The 19,257-nt window shown below is 40.9% G+C and overlaps 1 protein-coding gene across 3 annotated transcripts; it reads right to left on the bottom strand.

Moving 5' to 3' along the window:
* Window positions 1-617: 617 nt before the first annotated feature.
* ERCC5 (ERCC excision repair 5, endonuclease) lies at window positions 618-19,085 on the bottom strand. 3 transcript variants are annotated; one of them, XM_051631963.1, is made up of 16 exons: window positions 19,041-19,085; window positions 18,487-18,607; window positions 17,697-17,872; window positions 17,061-17,176; window positions 16,860-16,952; window positions 16,044-16,104; window positions 15,032-15,175; window positions 13,934-14,141; window positions 10,127-11,317; window positions 9,477-9,715; window positions 8,981-9,100; window positions 7,163-7,376; window positions 5,371-5,515; window positions 4,375-4,575; window positions 3,380-3,464; window positions 618-1,280 (listed from the first exon to the last, which is right to left on the bottom strand). In XM_051631963.1, exons 2-16 carry the CDS (start codon window positions 18,572-18,574, stop codon window positions 729-731), a joined length of 3,633 nt encoding a protein of 1,210 aa, XP_051487923.1. In that variant the 5' UTR covers window positions 18,575-18,607; window positions 19,041-19,085; the 3' UTR covers window positions 618-728. The 3 variants fall into 3 exon arrangements, with proteins under 3 accessions (XP_051487923.1, XP_051487932.1, XP_051487941.1); XM_051631972.1 differs by having other exon boundaries at window positions 18,487-18,587; window positions 19,041-19,069; XM_051631981.1 differs by lacking the exons at window positions 17,697-17,872; window positions 18,487-18,607; window positions 19,041-19,085 and having other exon boundaries at window positions 17,090-17,156.
* Window positions 19,086-19,257: the final 172 nt, after the last annotated feature.

The raw sequence follows: 19,257 nt of genomic DNA, 5'->3' as shown, positions 1-19,257 counted from the left end.
TGTGATAGGACAAGGGGCAATATATGCAAACTAGAACACAGGAAGTTCCACCTCAACATGAAGAAGCACTTCTTTACTGCAAGGGTTACAGAACACTGGAACAGGCTGCCAAGATGTTGAGGAGTCTCCTTATCTGAAGACTTTCAAGAGTGACCTGCCCTAGTTTCTGTGGTGGTCCTGCTCTGGCAGGAGGGTTGGACTCAATGATCTCCAGAGGTCCCTGCCAACCCCTAACATTCTGTGAATGATGGCACCTCAGATTATCTAAGGACTTACTGTACTGTATGATTTTTCCTGAGATGTTACAAGGGCTTATATTGTCTCAGGAATAGTTCAATAAGCAACATTACTTTGAGCACAAAATTTTTGATACAGCCACAGTGAAGAGAATAATGTAAACAGCACTAATTGAGCAGATTTTCATTCTCTCAGCCTCTTTAAATGATCCAAGTGGCTTTCAAAATTGTATTAAAATTTGAAGTTAAGGATGCAACAGATTGCACGTGATTTTTAACAGCTATTTCACCTCAGAACACAAATGAATGGGCATATATATACTGAATCTGACATAAGTAAATGTGCTATTTTTTTTTCCCACAAAATTCATGACAAATACATGACATATAGGAATAATTTATTATTTATCAAAAATTCATTAGAATATTTACAAAGCTTAAGGCATAAAAACCCACACACATGTAGCCTTGGTTTTTAAAGACCTTTTTTCTTTAAGAATTTTTCTTTTTTCTTCCTCTCTTACGCTGTGATTTCTTTCTTCTGCCTTCAAACACAGGCTTGGCAGTCACCATGACAACATTTCCCAGTTCTTCATCCTCATCACTTGAGCTACTGCATCCCTTCTTCTGTTTATGGTCTGCTGTCTCCATTGCAGAGACATTCCTCCTCTTTTTGCTCTTGCCTAAATGTCTGCTTTCCAACTGCTCTACTGAGGAGTCACTAGAGGTTTCCGAAAGATGCAAATTCCCAATAAAGCCACCTCCATACAAATGTTCTTTCCTGGAATCTGAATGTTTTCTTCTCTTTCCACTTTGGATTTCTGTTGCCACAGCCTGATAATTTGCACAGCCTGCAGCACCTTCCCCTTTCCTTTCCTCACGCTGTTTAGGTTCAATCTCCATAACAGCAGCAGCCTCCTGAATTTCATCGACTTCTTTTTCCTTTCTCTTCAGGCAAGTCACAGCTCTGCGCAGCCTCTGACTTTTAATAGCTTGTTTTTCATGCTGTGCTAGTCTGAAGAATGAATCAATTCGAAGCTGAGTCTATCAAAAACAAAACAGAGAAACGCCTTAAGATGTTTTTGTGATGGGAATTCAGTTGTTATCTCAGCTATACTATAAGGCACCTCAAATTAAATGAGGACAGAGGACTAATGAATATGCATGCAAATAGATGCAAGCAGTGATATGTTATTATAGTTATTATAAATTATGCCACAAAAACCTTCAGAGAAACTAAATAGTAAGCAAACTCCAGTTAAATTTTATAAACATTGTGCTGCTGATGATCAGACATATGTTGCTATTTTCAACCCTAATACAGAGAACCTCTGTAGTACTCTTAAGTATGTCTTTATAAACAATCCTTAGCTTCAAACTGTTAAAACAACAGAATGTTTAGTAAGCAAATGTTTTAAGTTGTTCTGGTTTGGTTTGGTGGGTTTAATTTGGTAGCAGGGGAAGGGCCACAGGAGTGGCTCCAGTGAGAAGCTGAGATGATCCCCCTGCTCCAAACCCAGCCAAGGATTCATTAGAGGGACAATAGACGCACCTCTGCGATTAACATACAACAGACTCAACATAATGCCTGAGCAGAGAAGCACTCAGGGGAGAGGAGCTGTGCTGGAGGAGGAGAGCAGAGCTGGTGGTTGGTAAGGAAGAAGGGGAAGAAGGTGCCCAAGCAGAAGTCTCCCTGCAACCCATGGTGAGATGGCTGCTACCTCCCTGCACTTGTGAAGGAACATGGTGGAACACTCCCTGAAGGTGCCAGCAGGGGTGAATCTGGCCACTGGACTTGGATTTTGTGGCCAGTGGATTTGCTGCCTGTGGACTCTGATTATGCAGCTTTGGAAGACCCTGGCGCCAGGGGAGGTGGCTGTTCCCGAAGCAGCCCGTGACTCTGTGGGAAGCCCAGGCTGGAGCAGCTCCTGACCTCGTGGGAAGGACACATGAAGGAGAGGTTCCTGGAGGATTCTCTCCCATAGGAGAGACCCTGTGGGGAAGCAGGGAAGGACTAAGGAATCCTTCCTGAGGAGGAAGGAGCGGCAGGAACCACCAGCCTGTGAAGTGACTCTAAACCCCATCCCCTGTCCCCCTGTGCCTCTGGGGGGAAGGAGGGAGAGAAATCACAAACAAAGTGATTTGGGCCCAGGAAGAAGGCAGGGGTGGGGTAACATATGCAAGCCCTACTCTGTGTGTTGTCTGTGTCCTGTGTGTGTTTCATTAGTGTGAAATTAAATTATTATTTTTTTCCCCAAGATGAGTCTGCTTTGCTCGGGACCTTAATTGGTGAAGAACTCTCCTTGTCCTTTGTCTTGATCCATGAGCTTTGTCCTCCTCAACCCAGAGTGTGTGTGGGGGCAGTTGAGTGAGCCGCCTTGGGGCTGTTCCTTTGTTGTCATGTTGGGCCCAAACCACAATATAAGTGCACTTTACATGTGCATACACCAGTGCAACAAAATGTGGGCATTTGACTCAAGTTCATTGTAACACATGCTGCTACAGTATAAAGAATTAAGAGCAGAACTAGAAGTAGTCAGACACAATGGGTCCCCGTTACTCAACCACAGCTAGGCTTCCTGCATAGACTAAAATAGTCCTCTCTATTCTCCCTGAAAAAAATCTTAGGTGACTTTCACAGTATCACAGTACACACCACTCTTCACTTTTAAGTTTAATTACAGTTGACAGAACATTTACTCAGAAATTAGAGTAATATTATTAATGGGCATTTGCTCAACAGTTCAGCCTGTGCTTCTCCTCAAAGGATATGGATGGTACCCAGTAATCAGTCTCGCTTCACCAAAATCTTAGGGGCATTTTCATGAAACATTTTAAGAGACAACAAGTTGTCTTTCAGAAGTACTAAAGATGTCTCAGGTACCCATAGTTTAAGCTACATCCAGAACAAACAGCAACGTGGACTTGAGATTGGCACTTGATAGATAACAGAATTTGAAACCAACAATTGAAATTTCTGGAAAAGTAAATGTAATGGCCTCTAAAATATATATTAAGATAAAAAATATGGCCAAATCCCAGTTTGAGAAATGTATTTTAGATTAAAGCCTTGCCTTTATTTTAAGATGCTTCTCTTACAATTTCCCAGTTACCCTTAAACTATACATAGTTTCACACTTTACCTGCTGCAAGTTCAGCTGTTTCATCACTGGCAAAAGGATTTCATCTATCTTTGTCCTAGTCCAGCCAAAGTGATCCTGACAGAATGTGCAGAAAGTTAAGGAACTTTACAAAATGGGTATTACTATTATTTTGTAAACACATAAAATGAAAGCTCTTCAAATAAACAATTTCTGGAGGAAAGTTCCCCTACTTCAAAGCTTTTTCTACAACAAAATTGCAGAACATAAGTTATTACAGCTCACTTACGTGCATGGTTCCAGTTTTATGCTATGCATCTTAATTACACTGTTACATCTCTTAGTTATAGAACTTCTTCTCTAATATCAACATTTCCAAAAACATGTCTCAGTGAAGACAGAACTCAATTTGGCTGTATGTTACTGCTGTAAGGTAAAACAGCTCTAAGTAAAATTTTTTTGACACTTGCACACACCAAAGTTTCTTTTTCTGTTCAAAACACTATTAGCTCTGCACACAACACCATCTACTTTTTAACAATACACTGCAGCTCAAGCTGCAACAGATGTAAGCAGCCAACGTTAGGGCAAGAAATGGAAATGCAGTGAATAACTAAGGATAAAACACAAACCGAATCACCATTTCTGACTAGGTTTTGAAACTTTTTTGTGCAAGATGGAAAGCATACATCAGATGCATGCAAACAATTCTACTCTAAGTCTAGAAATAGGCACAGCACAGTTGCAGAGATGTATCACTGCAATGAACCAGGCATCCTAGCTACAAAACTCTTTGCGTGCAAAGTGAAGCAGCCCACTCTCAGGAGGGCAGAGGAGCCCTGAGTGCCACACATGCACAGCTGCATTCCCCTCCTGCCATTCCAGAGCTGGCATCATTGTAGGAAAGCACATGCAGACAAGGCTAGGAGCCCCTCACATAGAGATGTTAAGAATTTGACACTCCATTACTGAATAACAAGCCTTAAGAACTTTGAGTACTTCTAGCTGACACGTCCTGTCATACAGTAAAAGGATATTCTCTGATCTGCTCTACATCAGGCTTTCCCCAGGTGAACGAACCCCTTGTCTCATCCACCACAGGCTTCAGGTATGCTTCTGCCACTGCTGGATTTGGGAAACCGGCAGAAAGCTGCAGCTCCCGCAGCTTCTTCTTTACTTTGGTATCATGTGGATTTGGTCTCAGTTTCTTATTCTTCTGAGCCTCATTCCACCACTCACTGAAAAACAGAAGAGTATTAATTTGCCTTCATAAACTATAATTTGCCGTACCAAGAGCCACCATGCTAACTGTAATAACTTCAACAGCCTTCAGTAGTCTACCTCCCTCAGTTACTACACAAGCTGAGGCAGAAAATTTCCAAATAAAAGTGGCCAAAGACATATATAATCTGAAAGCAGAAATGACAAAACACATACAGTAAATGCAGCCGTTGTAAGCCACATCAGCAAACATCACTTGGATTCCCCATAAGCTGCCAGAGAGAAGGCTTTAAATTCTCCCTCACTTGGGAAGGATCTTCTAGATATAATGATCACTTTTAGAACACAAAAAAAAAAAAAGAAATCACCATCCTTGCCAGTGCCAATACAATGACCTGGCCCTCTTCAAATCTTGTCCTTTCCCACAGCCTACCTGTCTGTGTCTTTCCAGGTCATCCATCCCTCACTCATCAAGTCTTTTTGTCTCTACGAGCAAGCTACAGCACCTTCTCACAAACTCAGGGAGAAACAACCTCCACTCCACTAGGGATCCAGCTCTGCAATGAACTCAGAGGCAGTCACACAGTTCTGCAGCTGTTCTGTTGTCTTCATTAGTCTCACAGTAATTAATTTCTGTACCACCATGTCACCTTATTTACTTGCTATTTAAAATAGCAATAGAACGATGTCACATATTTTACAGTCACCTTAGTCTCCTTAATGATCTGTTGTATGCATAAGCAGCAGAAACGTATACTGACTAATATTCATTTTATGGAAAGACAAAAAAAACAAAATACGACAAAGCATACGCGAATTTTAGGAGAGGTTCCAATCCATGTCCAGGAAACTCATTTAAAATCTCCATCGCTGTTACAAAGCCAACATTTGGGATGCCCTCAGTGTAGTCACTTCCAAGCAAGTATGCCAAATTAATTAGCTTGCTTCGATCCAACCCTGTAAAGGAATGTGAGTAAATCAAACAAAACCAGTGGCTTCACTGTCTGTTCTCTTACAAATTAACAAATCACAAATTACCTGAAAGGCAAGAAATCAAAATGAACACATAGAAAGTAACTCTGTAAAATTCAATTTAATTCAACATCAGAATCTGCTAACCATGTTGCAGTGTTGATATGCTGCTGCTATGTCAAGCACCAGTGGCTCTGCTAACCTGGTAAATAAATCTTGCCAAATTAAAAGTGACAATGTGAAGACCACTGGGATATCCTGGGTTTCTACATGCCAAGATATGTTATTTTAAAGATATTTCTCCAGTTACTGTCCTTTTCTCATCTGAGGCTGACTTGAATTTAGTAACTCCCAAATCAGAAATAAAAACATTCAAGTCCTTAGTTTTGAATTCTAGTCCATAATATCAATGCCTCTACTGCTTTGAAGTGTTTCCACACTGGAAGCCATTTGCCCTGTGCCACTGCAATTATTAAGTCAAGCAAAAGGGCCTGTGAAACAGCTAGAAAGAAGGAAGAACTCAGCTGGCCACTTCTACTTGCTATGCTGTAAGATCTGAGGCAACAAGACCAATTTTCAGTGACTAGCCTCAGGTGTCTAGATTTTAAAAATAGTAATAAAAAAAATCAGTAATGAAAAGGAGGAATGTGTGTCTAGGCACACAAAACAAGACCATCAGCATGCTAGCCAGGATATCCATCAACTGTCAAGAAAGAATAATTAGGTAATGCACGGAAAAGGAGCTGCAGAGGAATGTGACATGAAGACCAATGCTAACTATTTTTGCCCAATAAGTAAAGCAAGCTCTAATGTATTACATTAATAACAGCTAAAAATCCACACACACTTTTACAGCAAGTAAGCCACAGCAGCATACCAAAGTAGGTATGAGAAGAAAATACTTAATTCAGTGTACTGGGAGAAGAAACCAAAGATACATTTTTAACAACATAAAAATGTGGTGAAATTTTACATGCTTTGGACAGTAAAATAGTATTTCAAAATCTATAGCCTCTCTCAACTTGAAAGTGTCAAAATTCATTAACAGAGTTCTGCTTAAACAAGGCATAAGAAAAAAGCTAAAATTGGCTCATACTTTCCTTAACACACTATGTGACACTGAGTTTAGTAGTTCAACATAATTAGCAATAATCTGATTAGACTAGTACAAGAACAATCTTATCAAAGAAAAAAGCTGTCAGTCTTAACTACATGAAAAACCTTTCATAAAGCATATACATATGCCAGATCCTCTTCTAATACATTATGTGTCAGTATGTCCAAAATCAACTTCTATTTCCAGACTACAGATCTGATGACATCAGAATATAACTTTCCCACCATGTCAGACAAGTCATGCTGACATTTACCCACTGGTACCATAGTTTAATACCTCCCGCCTTGATGATCATCACACTAACTCAGTGTGTCAACAGCAGGTGCCTGCAAATTCAGAGGGGTCATCTGGCAGTAAAAACAGCAATACCAACTGAATATCTTTAGACTTTTTAAAAGAATGGGCACTGAGGTAACAGACACACAAAATTCTGTAGGAAATATAACTTAAAAAAGATACAGCCCTTAGTAAGGCAGGACTGCCACGTACCCAACAAATAAATACCTGAGACTTACCTAGCTGGTTTTGAAAATCAACATACTGGTAATACTCCACATATTTGTTTTGACTGAAGAAATTTTTATAAACATGTCGTGCACCAAATAACCAAACGTCACTATCATCAGTGATGGTCCCTGAGGTCTGATCAGTAAGGTCCAACATTGCACACTGCGCCTCTGCCTCCATCGGAGCTTCAATATATGGAATGCCAAACAGACGGAGAAGTTCCTGTAGGATGGAGAGAAATCACTTCACATTCCGTCTGAAAAATTAATTTCTTTTAATCTTCTGCCTGACTCAGAACTGCTAGACCCACACTGACTCATCTCAGGCAAGTAGTGCCACATAAGTCAAGCATTACTTGATCATGCTAGTACTACATAGCTTGAGAATCTGCTACCTTAATTACACAAACATACTTAAGTATTGTGCTTTCCATGACATGGAGAAAAGTCTATGCATTACAATAATGTGGGCTCCATGAAATAATGATGCAGGTTAAATAAATAATAAATAAATAAAAATCACTCATCACCTTAGCTCAGAAAACGGCACGAAAGCCTATGAGAAACAGTCATATTAAGCAGGAAATAGTGGGCAGATTAGTAATCCTTTGGATGGTGTTATGATAAACATGTATTTTGATGCATTTTACACAATTTGCTTTTATGGAATACATTATTTAGCCTCAGTTAAATATCTCACACACACTAGGTTTACAGGCTTGTGTTAGTTACACAATTCTGGATTACACCATTTCCAGAAATTATGCTTTCCATTTATTCTCCTTTCCCAAGATGGATGTAATAATCACTGCAAAAGCTAAGGTGTAAAATGTATTATATATATGTGATATGTATACATACACATATACATATGCACACACACACTTTTTTCCACTGCAGCTGGCTTTTGTGCCCTGAAAAAGTCAGTCTCAAGACTTAAAACTTCTACTGTAATAAAAAGCAAAAGCACAAGGTCAAAAGACTTACAACTATATTGGTGTACCTAGAATTACATGGCATGTAATATTACAAAAGCACCATCTACTGCCTTTTAAAAAAATCATGTGAAGAAACAAGTATGAACAAAGATTTAATGAAGGAAAAAAAAAAATCTTTTTAAAGCTATCCAAATTATACTTTTATGCAAAGAAAATAAAAGCATTTATGTATTTCTCAGAATTAATTCAATAGTATAAGTTCACTACATCATAGATACGATCACTAGTCTACTATATCATGGATATGTTAAGCCCAACACATTGTATTCCAAATAGTCCTTGTATCAGACTGCATTAACTTTTAAATGCCAGTACTGAAACAGAAGTTACAAGATTATGCAGATACTACTGGTGAGATTATTTAAAATCAGCTACCCAGGGCACCAACCTGGGCTACCATACACGTTTCTTGAAAGCTTTTATTTTTCAGTCCCTAGGGGAAATCACAATTTACCTAACACCCAGATCAGATCAATTACATGTTGCTGAACATGATATCCTAATATCTTTTTTCTTCAATTTGCATATTTCAGAATAGCAGGCAAAGATCCAACCAGCCCAACCTTAAAAAGTTAGTGCTTAAAAATATTTATTTATTTATTCACAGTTTCATTACTATTTTATAATGTTTTAACAGTTATTTAAAACTGTTGGAATTTCAGATTATCTCAGTACTTGCAGTCTTTTAAATGAAGCAGACTGAAAAAAACAAGAGGAAAAAAGGTGACCAATAAATAAGCAAAATTACTAACAGCTTATGAGAAAAATTTTGACTGGGGTGGAGACCACATCAAGCTATATTAAATTGCAATGATTCAAAAAATACTACCTGGCTTTCCAAGAACATCTGTCCTGTTACAGAAGCAGCAACACGTTCCTGTTTCTGTTTTTGAGTCTGAAGCATGTTCTGCTCAGCAGAGAGGTCATTCTCTAATTCTTCTAGTTCTTCCTGAAAAATGAAACAAGATTTTAATCATTTTTAAAATTTGGTTCTTCACTTAACTGCTTATACCTAAGTCTCCAACTATAATTTTTCTAGTCGTATATACTCCATTAATTCATGCCTGGAAGCTGTCATAGCTTCTCTAATGCAGTAAATTATAAGCCCAGAGATAGGTCTATTCATCAGAGTGCTGAAACCTTACAATTTCAAAGAGATTACAGTTAAACATCATCTTTGAAGAAAAACCAGTTCCCAGAGAATTAAATGCATATATGAGAAAGCAATGAAACAGTAAGAAGCTGTTTAATGGTCCTCCTTAAAAACTGCTTGAGGACAGAGAACTTAATTCATTACTAGGTCAAAACAAAAAACACTGAGTTACCAAACTGATGCCTTGCCACTCATTATGTGCATCTTTACTGTCATCTTCTCTTTCAACATTCTGATCATTTGCAAACTGCATTTCATCATCATCAGACTCCTTCACCAGGTCCTGTGTGACAATATTATGTCTGTTTATCTCCACTTCTGGAAGCACTGTCTCATCACCCAGTTTTTCACTGTATTTAGCAGGAAACTCAGCCTCGTTATTGATTTCAGTATCCACTTCAATAAAGCTTCCTAGGATGAGAAAATAAAGATTTCAGTTTCTTACTGCCTGTTAAAAACAAGTATTTGGACAAGTCTTTTACTTTGGGCAATTAGTTTTCTTTTATTTGCTATATGCTGTAACTGGATATAAGAACTGTGAAGCTACAGAAACCAAGTGGTGGACCATTGATACACCAGTTAAGCATGCTCAATGTACAGAGGAGAACGTTCTCCTGCTTCTCCATACTGTATATCAGGTTTCAATGGTAAAACATAACACCAGGGGAAGAACACAGATTAGATAATTTTTTCCTTCCTCCTACTTATGTAGGAATAGATGTATTTTTAAAGCATTTCTTAGTAGGAGAAAAGGTTAACTTCACCTGAATACAAATACAATAACGTCCTAATTTCTTTTATACACAATTAGAAAGCACATACCATCAGAATCACTGTCTTCAGACTGGGATATCCCTTCTCTTTTCTCCTCGGAACCTTCTGCTTCTGGGAGAAGTCTAGTATCCTTCTGCACCTCAGATACATTCTCTTCTGCTTGCAAAATTACTTCCTCAATCTTTTCAGAACTTTTCAGACTTTCCTCATTTTTAGAAAGGTCTGTTGTTTCAGACTGAATCAAAGCCCCCATACCGGTTTGTAGAGGGGAACTGCTTGACAAGTTTATATCCTTATTTCTCAAGGAATTTAAGTCCATTTTGGAACCATTCTCTTCTTTATCCACATCTTCTTTGCCTCTTCTAGTATTGTCAACACAAGAGCAATTTTCAGCTCTGGATATACTGGTGACCTTGGATGTAATAAGATTTTTTTCTAACTCCTGACTCTTTTGCTCAAATTCAGGGTCTTGCATAATCACTTGGTGTGACAAATGAGTTGTAGGTGTAGGTGTTTTTTTACCCTCCTTAACTTCAGGAATCTCATCTTCCTCATCTGAGCTCCTAAGCAGAAAATCTTTCTCTTCTGATCTTTCTGGTAGCACAGCATCAGTTCTAACAGTAACAACTTCCTCCCTTTTATTACCATCACTCAGAGCTTGCTGAATTGCCTGTAGTGTTCTTGGAGACACCCTACTTTCTTCTGTTACAGACACATCCACCTTCAATCGTCCTGTATCTTCAGCCCCCAGTTCATCTTCTGAGCTGCTTTCTACCATAGCTGCCTGGATAGCAAGCAATGTCCGAGGAGAGGGTGGTGCTGCCACCACATTGTTATCCTTCTCTGTGGGACACTTGTCAGAGGCAGCTAGCTTTGCACTAGCATGAGACTCATTGATTTTACTCGATTTAATAAATTCAAGCATTTTTGCTCTTGGAGACACCCTGCCTTCCTCTGTTACAGACACATCCACCTTCAATCGTCCTGTATCTTCATCCCCCAGTTCTTCCTCTGAGCTGCTTTCTACCATAGCTGCCTGGATAGCAAGCAATGTCCGAGGAGAGGGTGGTGCTGCCACCACATTGTTATCCTTCTCTGTGGGACACTTGTCAGAGGCAGCTAGCTTTGCACTAGCAAGAGACTCATCGATTTTACTCGATTTAATAAATTCAAGCACTTTTGAAGAGGATCCTGCAGCAGTTTCCAAGTCTCTACTTGTAGCTTCTTTTGCTTGAATGCCTGAAATAAAGTTTTTTGTTGTTATTTTTAGTAAAAACCCACTTTATTCAAACACTCCATTTTTACATAATTACATCATTATATAAAGACAAATAAACAGGCATGCATACTCAGTCTAGAAGACTCTTGCAGTGCATCAATAACTTCCTGATGCAGGTAGTGCAGGAGCCTATGAGGAGAGGTGCACTGCAAGACCTTGTATGACCAAAAAAAGGTCTGGCTGGGGACAGTCTTGGGGACAGTGATCATGACAGGATAGTTTAGTATTTTACAAAGAAGAAGCAGGGCAATAAGTAAGATTACAACCCTGGACTTCTGGAGGACTAACTTTGTACTGTTCAAGTATCTACTTGCAGGAATCCTGCAGGCTAAGACTCTGGAAGGGGGGGGATAGGGGGCAAGAAAGTTGGTTAACTTTCAGTATCACTTCCTCCAAACTCAAGATAGCTGCATTCCTTTAAGTAAAAAAATCAGGTAGAAAAGGAAGGAGACCTGCTAGGATGAGCAAGGAGCTCCTGAAGAAAGTAATTTACAGTTTGTGGAAGAAGGGACTTGTCACTTGAGAGAACTACAGGACAGTTGTCAGGGTACGTAGAAAGGCAACAAGGAAGGCCAAAGCCCTCATAGAACTAAACCTGACGAAATAAAAGAAAACTAGAAGTGCTACTTCAAATACATCAGTGCTAAATGGAGGAACAGGAAAAATGTGGGCTCACTGCTGAATGAAGTGGGAGCCCTGGTAACAGAGGATGCAGAGAATGCAGTTATTTAATACCGTCTTTGCTTCAGTCTTTACTCCTAAGACCAGCCCTTATGAATTCCAGACCCTGGATATAAGAGGTAAGACCTGGAGGAAGGATGACTCTTCACTGGTCAATGAAGACTGGGTTAGAGATCAGTTGGGCAAAGTGAATATACACAAATCCCTGTGCCCTGATGGGATGCACCCACAAGTGCTGAGAGAGCTGACTGATGTTGTAGCTCTACTGCTCTCCATCATTTTTGAAAGATCATAGAAAACAGGAGGTGCCTGAGGACTGGAGGAAGGCCAGTGTCACTCCAGTCTTCAAAAAGGGCAAGAAGGAAGATCCAGAAAACTACAGACCAGTCAGCCTCACTTCCATCCCTGAAAAACAATCAAGCACATCATTCTGGTGGTCACTTCTAAGCACGTGGAACAGAATAAGGCTATCAGCAGTAGCCAGCATGGATTTATCAAAGGGAAATCATGTTTGACTAATATGACAGCCTTCTGTGATGTTGTGAACGAATGGGTAGATGCAGGGAGACCAGGGGATGTAGTCTATCTTGACCTTAGCAAAGCTTTTGACACTGTCTCCTATAACATCCTTGTGAGCAAGCTCAGGCAGTGTGGGGTAGAAGAGTGGACAGTCAGATGGATTAAGAACTGGCTAAAGAATAGAGCCCAGAGGGTGGTGATCAATGGCACAGAGTCAAGCTGGAGACCTATAACAAGTGGAGTTCCCCAGGGATCAGTGCTGAGCCCAGTCCTGTTCAATATCTTCCTATACAACCCGGACAGAGTGCATCCTCAGCAAGTTTGCTGATGATACGAAGCTGGGAGGATTGGATGATTCACCTGAAGGCTGTGCAGCCATTCAATGAGATCTGGACAGACTGGAGAGCTGGGCAAAGAGGAAACTAATGAGGTTCAACAAGAGTAAGTGTAGAGTCCTGCACCTGGGAAGGAACAACAAAATGCACCAGGTTAAGAGCCAACCTAAGCAGCTCTGTGGAGAAGGACCTTGGAGTCCTGGTGGACACCAAGTTATCCATGGGACATCAATGTGCCCTTGTGGCCAAGAAGGCTAATAGTATCCTGGGGTGCACTGAGTGTGTCCAGCAGGTCAAGGAAGGTTCTCCTCCCCCTCTACTCTGTCCTAGTGACAATCCCACCTGGAGTATTGTGTCCAGTTCTGGGCTCCCCAGCTCAAGAGGGACAGGGACTTAGTTGAGAGAGTCCAACGGAGGGCTATTAGGATGATAAAGGGACTGGAACACCTGCCTTATGAGGAAAGGCTGAGACCTGGGGCTGTTTAGTCTAGAGAGGAGAAGACTGAGAGATCTTACTAATGTATATAAATATCTGAAGGGTGGGTACCAAAGAGGGGCCAATCTCTTTTCATTATTCCCTGTGATAGGATGAGGGGCAATGGATGCAAACTAGAGCACAGAAAGTTCCTCCTCAACATAAGGAAGAACTTCTTTACTGACAGGGTTACAGTGCTGGAACAGGCTGCCCAGAGAGGTTGTGGAGTCTCCTTCTCTGAAGATGTTCAAGACCCGTTTGGATGCATTTCTGTGTGACCTGCCCTAGATTCTGTGCTGGTCCTGCTCCAGCAGGAGGGGTTGGACTCGATGATCTCCGGAGGTCCCTTCCAACCCTTACCATTCTGTGATTCTGTACACTAGCTTTCTATGCATTCACAGATAGCTGTTAATTATGTCTACCTTAATGTCTACCAGTAACAGACCCTTCATACAAAGTACTGGCTTCAATGCACCTGCAAACAATATTCAGGTTTTTCTTAAAACTGACAGCTACAGACTGCAGACACTAAACAAGAGGTTTTACAAAATTAAGATCTGACATACCCTTTATTAGGATATAGTGAGATGTATCTTCAGAGACTACCCTCCTCGTTTCCACTTCTTTCACAAAACCACCTTCATTTTCATATTGTGTTTGGATTTCACCTGAGTGCTGTTGATTCAATTCTTTTTCTACATTTTCTATGCACCGATTGAGGCTGCTTTTCTTAAGCAACCCCCTAAGCTGGTACTGGGAAAAGTCATCAGACTCCTTAAAAACAAACAAAACAAACAAGCAAGTCAAATTAAATAAAATATTACTAACTTGACCTTTTAAGCAAGTTCATTTATCACACCCTGGAGAGCCTTTTAAGAGTTTCCTTGGCACAGGTAACATTTTTTTTTTACTGACTGCAGCACTACCAAGAAGCAGCAACACTAGCCTGGTAACACACCACAGTTCTCAAAGGTACCATGAAGTAGTTTGGGATGCTGACTAGACTCAAGGAGAGCAGAGTGACTTGACCAACAAAACTGAGCTGGCCTAAGGAGCTGGTCCCTGTCTTGAAAACAAGGCAATTGTAACAGAATCCACATCTGGATGGTTTTAAAATTATGATGGTTCTTATCTTACTCTTGGGCACAAGCTACCATTTGATCTGACTTCTATTGTATTTTTTTTAATTAACTGTGCTCTGAAAAGCTTTGTAGAAGTGGCACTACTGGATTCCCCATTTCACTCAGAATGGCTCCAGTTAAACACCTGCCTAAGCTACAGAAGCTTCCCTAATAACCTGAGGGTTTGGAATCTAAGCTGCATTCATTCTGCCTGGTTTATCCACACCAGTAATATGTTCTTGCAAATGAAATCTTGGGATTAATGCTGATGAGGCATGAGACACAGCATGATTTTTTTTCCATTCTTGCCAAACTGAATTAGCTCTGCCAAGATTAATGGAAATCAAGAGACAGGGCTCTGAACAGACACACAGGAAGGCTCTGTTAAGATTCATTATCACACTGGGGTTTTTTTCCCCTTATGGTAACATCTCTTATTAAAAAAGCAGTGGGGGTAAAGCCTTCCAGATGTGATACCCTTATGTAGTCTTCATCTGCATTAACAGAAATAGCTGATGGCTCAAAATCTATTTTAAATATTACCTCTGGCATTGCTTCAAATAATGTTCTTTTCCGCTTTGTAAATTCTTTTATATCAGTCAAGATCTCATGTTTTATTTCTGGAGGCAACTTGTGGAAATCTTCTGATTCAATATCTACAGAATGAGGATTTTCACATAGCTCTTCCTATAAAAATGGAAAAGAACATAAACATGTTTTATATTACAGCACAGTAAGAACAATAAAATATTTGGAGCATCATTCCAAACAACAAACCCCCACAAAATCATTGTTGCTACTTCCTATACTGTGAAAAAAAGTTAAGTAAAAAAGGGTAACTACTACCTAACAATGTAAAGTACATAATTAAGATGTCCACTACACAGAGAAACTTGATTTTATTGTTTTTACAAAAAGATATTTAGTGTACATCACAGAAGCAGGTCCTAAAGCCTCTGCTAGTCTGATTTGATCCTGAAAGAGGTTCTAAATGCAAATTATCTGAAAGAAAATCAGTACTTCCAAGTATGCTTGTTTTTCTTTTTTTTACTTTGATGGAAGCAGAGATAATTTTGTTATTCATTATGCCATCTTCTTAGGTTACATATTTATTTTCTCCTCAGAAGGTAATGCAGAATTTTATCTGTGAAAACTCAAGGACTGAAATGCTTCAACAACAATTAATTTTTGGAGAATCATGGGAATTGTGTTAAATATGCTGTCTTATACATGCATACTCATGTGTACAAACGCATGTATCTCATGACTACAAAAAACAATTTCTTCTCCACGTGTCCAGACACAGTAATCAAAAGAAAAAAAAAAAGTAAGAAATTCCTATTCTGCTGCATTCTAGTGCAGAAAATTATATTTGTATTTCCTCATTAGCATGAATTAATACAGTCCTTAAAATTAACTCGTTTGTTCAATTAATAATGTTATAGTAAGACCTACCCCTCCAAACACTTTTTTTTTTTTAATTTGTTTGTCTTTTAAGCATTGCTTATGAAGAAGAGGATTGCTCACAGCAACAGGGCAATTAGGATGCACTTACCTGCAACATTTGTTTTTGGCTCATTCTCGCTTGCCATTCTTTTTCATCTTCCTCCTCTGAACTAAAAATCATGAAGAGAAAAAAGATGTAGATATTTGCCTAGGAAAATAAAATTCCCATTTTAAGCAAAAGGACAGTAGCCATCCCTTCACCACTAAGTAGAAGAATTCACATACAACATCAAAATATACACACATACCTACATACACATACATATAAATACATATACAAGTCAAAAGAGGAAGCAAGAAGGCAGACTTATTTAAGTTAAAACTAAACTGAGACAACTGTTGCTGTTTAAATCTTCACCTGATTCTTACTTGGTCAGCACATATAAGATGGGCAAAGTATAATCTAATGGATAGCTCCACATTCCCACTTAGTGCCATTCAAGATGTCACAAGTTTGACAAGCACATTCAAAGCCCACTAATGCTGAAGCTGCACCACTGAACAGATCAGAATCCAGCTGCTACACATCAGCTACCTGAGCTTGCACAATCAGTTGTTTAGAGGTATAGACACAGCCACGGAGACTGAGGTAGCACTTCTGTCCATAAATATGAATCCATTGCAGAAATTTAAACTGTGAGCTGAAGGCTTCTCCTGTCACTTTCCCATAAATAACTAGAAGGCTTCTGTATTGAGAGCTATAAACCTAACTCTCCAAAAAGAAACTGAAATAAAGAAATATACTTAATAGACAACAAAGTCTCATGGGTCGAAGACCTTTCAGCAGTGTAAAAAAAAAATGTGTTTTATACTTTTACCTGAGTTTATTATAGCCATTTAAGCTATTTTTCTTAATTCTACCTACCTGTTCTTCTCTTCATCCTCTAAAGAAGGCAATGCATACATATCATCAATTTCTGCTCTCCGAACTTCTGTAATACTGGGAAAAGCTTCATTGCTTAGGGAAAGAAACAAAAACAAAAACAAACAATAGTGACTAAAAGCTACATAAAAACTTACCTGCCACTTTGAAACAAGGGGAAAATAAAATAATTTTTATTCTTGCCTTTTGTTTTTAAGTGCAGTTTTAATCACCTGTCTCTTCAAAAATGTTTTCAAGAGTTTCTCTGCAGTTTTCCTGGAATCACTGATGGCAAGTTCCTTCCTCTGCCTTCGCTTAGCCTGTAGAAATAAGATGAACAGCAACAAGATTTTGCTGGATGCTGAAGATACATATCCAATTAATTGCTGCTATAATTTTGTATGCTGAGTCAGTCTACAAGCAAGTTCTAACTCATCCTACATCAACAGGGACATAGTCTTCAGATCCTCTAAACCTCTCTGTCAGTATCCTCTGTGGGACTGGGGAATAGCTTTCAGCTTCTGGATACAAGAAGCTTGCAAGAGTTGTGTTCAGGCCCATTCTGGAGCAAGACCCAGGCTCATGCCATCATCTACCTCTCTGAAATCCGGTTTCTATGCAAATCAAACCTGAATATACCAAAACGGAGCTTCTGCATGCTCCTACAGCTAACCAAGACTGGGACTGCCAAGAGCACCTCCACAGCAGTGCACTTCAAAAGCCCTCCGTCCTCAAGGCTCAGAATCACAAGCAGAATAAGAAGGAAACTGAAAATGCCTACCTAGTACCAGCAGACATACATCTTATCTTGCATTGCGATGACTCAGCAAAGGTACTTACCAAGGTTTGTCTCTTCAGAAGTGGTGCCTCTCCATCAAAAACAAAGACAGGCCGAATTCGGAAAAACAGTAACTTGCACAGCCGATGAAACAGAGTGAGGAGGTGAGCATTCCGTATGGAACTACCACCACGGTCTCTGGCTCCCTTGATTGCTTGGTTCAACCAAATACTGATGTCTTAAAGAACCGTTAAGAAGAAAAAAATGTGCTAACACATATACTGTATGCATAGTTTCTATAAAGTGCACAGATTTGACTGAGTGGCTTTTGCCAGCTGTTTCAGGCTTGGCTCACTGAAGTCAAGATCCTCCAAATACTTGTAAACTTCAGAGAAGAACACATTCTTGCCCCTATCACCCTGGACCAAAAACTGGAGTTAAAATAACTGTGCAGACAGCAGCACTTCCCCAGTTATTTTTACAAATGAATGAAGGGTAATTGCTTCCTGCATCTTACCAACTTTTAGCTCAGTGCGTATGATAGGAAAGTCGATGCAGAAGTACTTAAAACTTGTTCATCTTACATTCCTACGGGGAGCAGTTTGTTTATTTATAACGCACAAAATCCTACAGTCCGACACTTGCGTAATGAGCCTATTTTAAAAGTCTCTTTCTTTAAAAGATGAAAAAAGAACTTATCGTTCACCATATTATAAGGCATAAAACCTACTTCTCAAAATGCCACGCTTTAAAATAAAAACCTAAACACGACAGACCGCTTAGAAGTAAGTTAAATAATTAAAATAACTTCCCCTGCAAATTTGGGTCCTCGGCTCTGCTTTTCAAGGATACCAACAGCAAGAATCTTCCCTTCCAGCGTCTCTGGGTTGATGGGTCTCCCAGCGCACTCAAGCAGCTTCCAAAGTCCTTGAACTCCCATTGCGCTTTCTCAGCTGCTCGGAGGGAGAGGAATCTGTTGAGGAGCAACAGCCCAGGGATCACACAGCCCAGGGATCACACAGCCCAGGGATCACACAGCCCAGGGATCACACAGCCCAAGTGACGCTGCATTCACGCCAAGACGCGATGACGGCCCACAGGAGGCAGGCGGGCCGGGACCGGCCTCTCGGGCGGGTCCTGGACCGCTCCCTCAGCCCGCGATTCAGGAGAAACCTTCACAAAACTGGGCCAAGCACGCGTAGCTCCCCGGCCGGCCGCCTCCCAGCCCACGGGGAGCCTCCCCTGCCCCCCCGAAGATACCGCCACGGTCCCAGACACCCGCTGAGGCGCCCGGCGGCCACCGGGAGAGGCGCAGGAGGCCCGGCCGAGGAGGGGCAGGGGAAGAGAAGACCCCCCCGCCCCCGCGGCTGCGGCGGGATAGAGCCGGGGGCGGCAGGAGGGCTCACCTGTGGCCGGGGCCCGGTGCGGGGCCGGGCAGCGCCGCGGCCTCCCGGCGCCGTCTGCGCATGCGGCTGCGGGGCGGGGGCGGTGTCACGGCGGCGGGGGCGGGTGTCGCGGCCGCTGCGGTGCCCGGCGCGGAGGAGCCGCTGCCCGACAGGCCTGCGGGACGCGGGGCCGGCGCCCTGCTCGGCGCGGGTCTGGCTGCCGTGGGCGGAAGGTCCC

The sequence above is a fragment of the Apus apus genome, chromosome 1, assembly GCF_020740795.1.
Source record: "Apus apus isolate bApuApu2 chromosome 1, bApuApu2.pri.cur, whole genome shotgun sequence".
In the NCBI taxonomy this organism is placed as follows: Eukaryota; Metazoa; Chordata; class Aves; order Apodiformes; family Apodidae; genus Apus; species Apus apus.
This window is presented reverse-complemented; position numbering and strand designations above follow the sequence as displayed.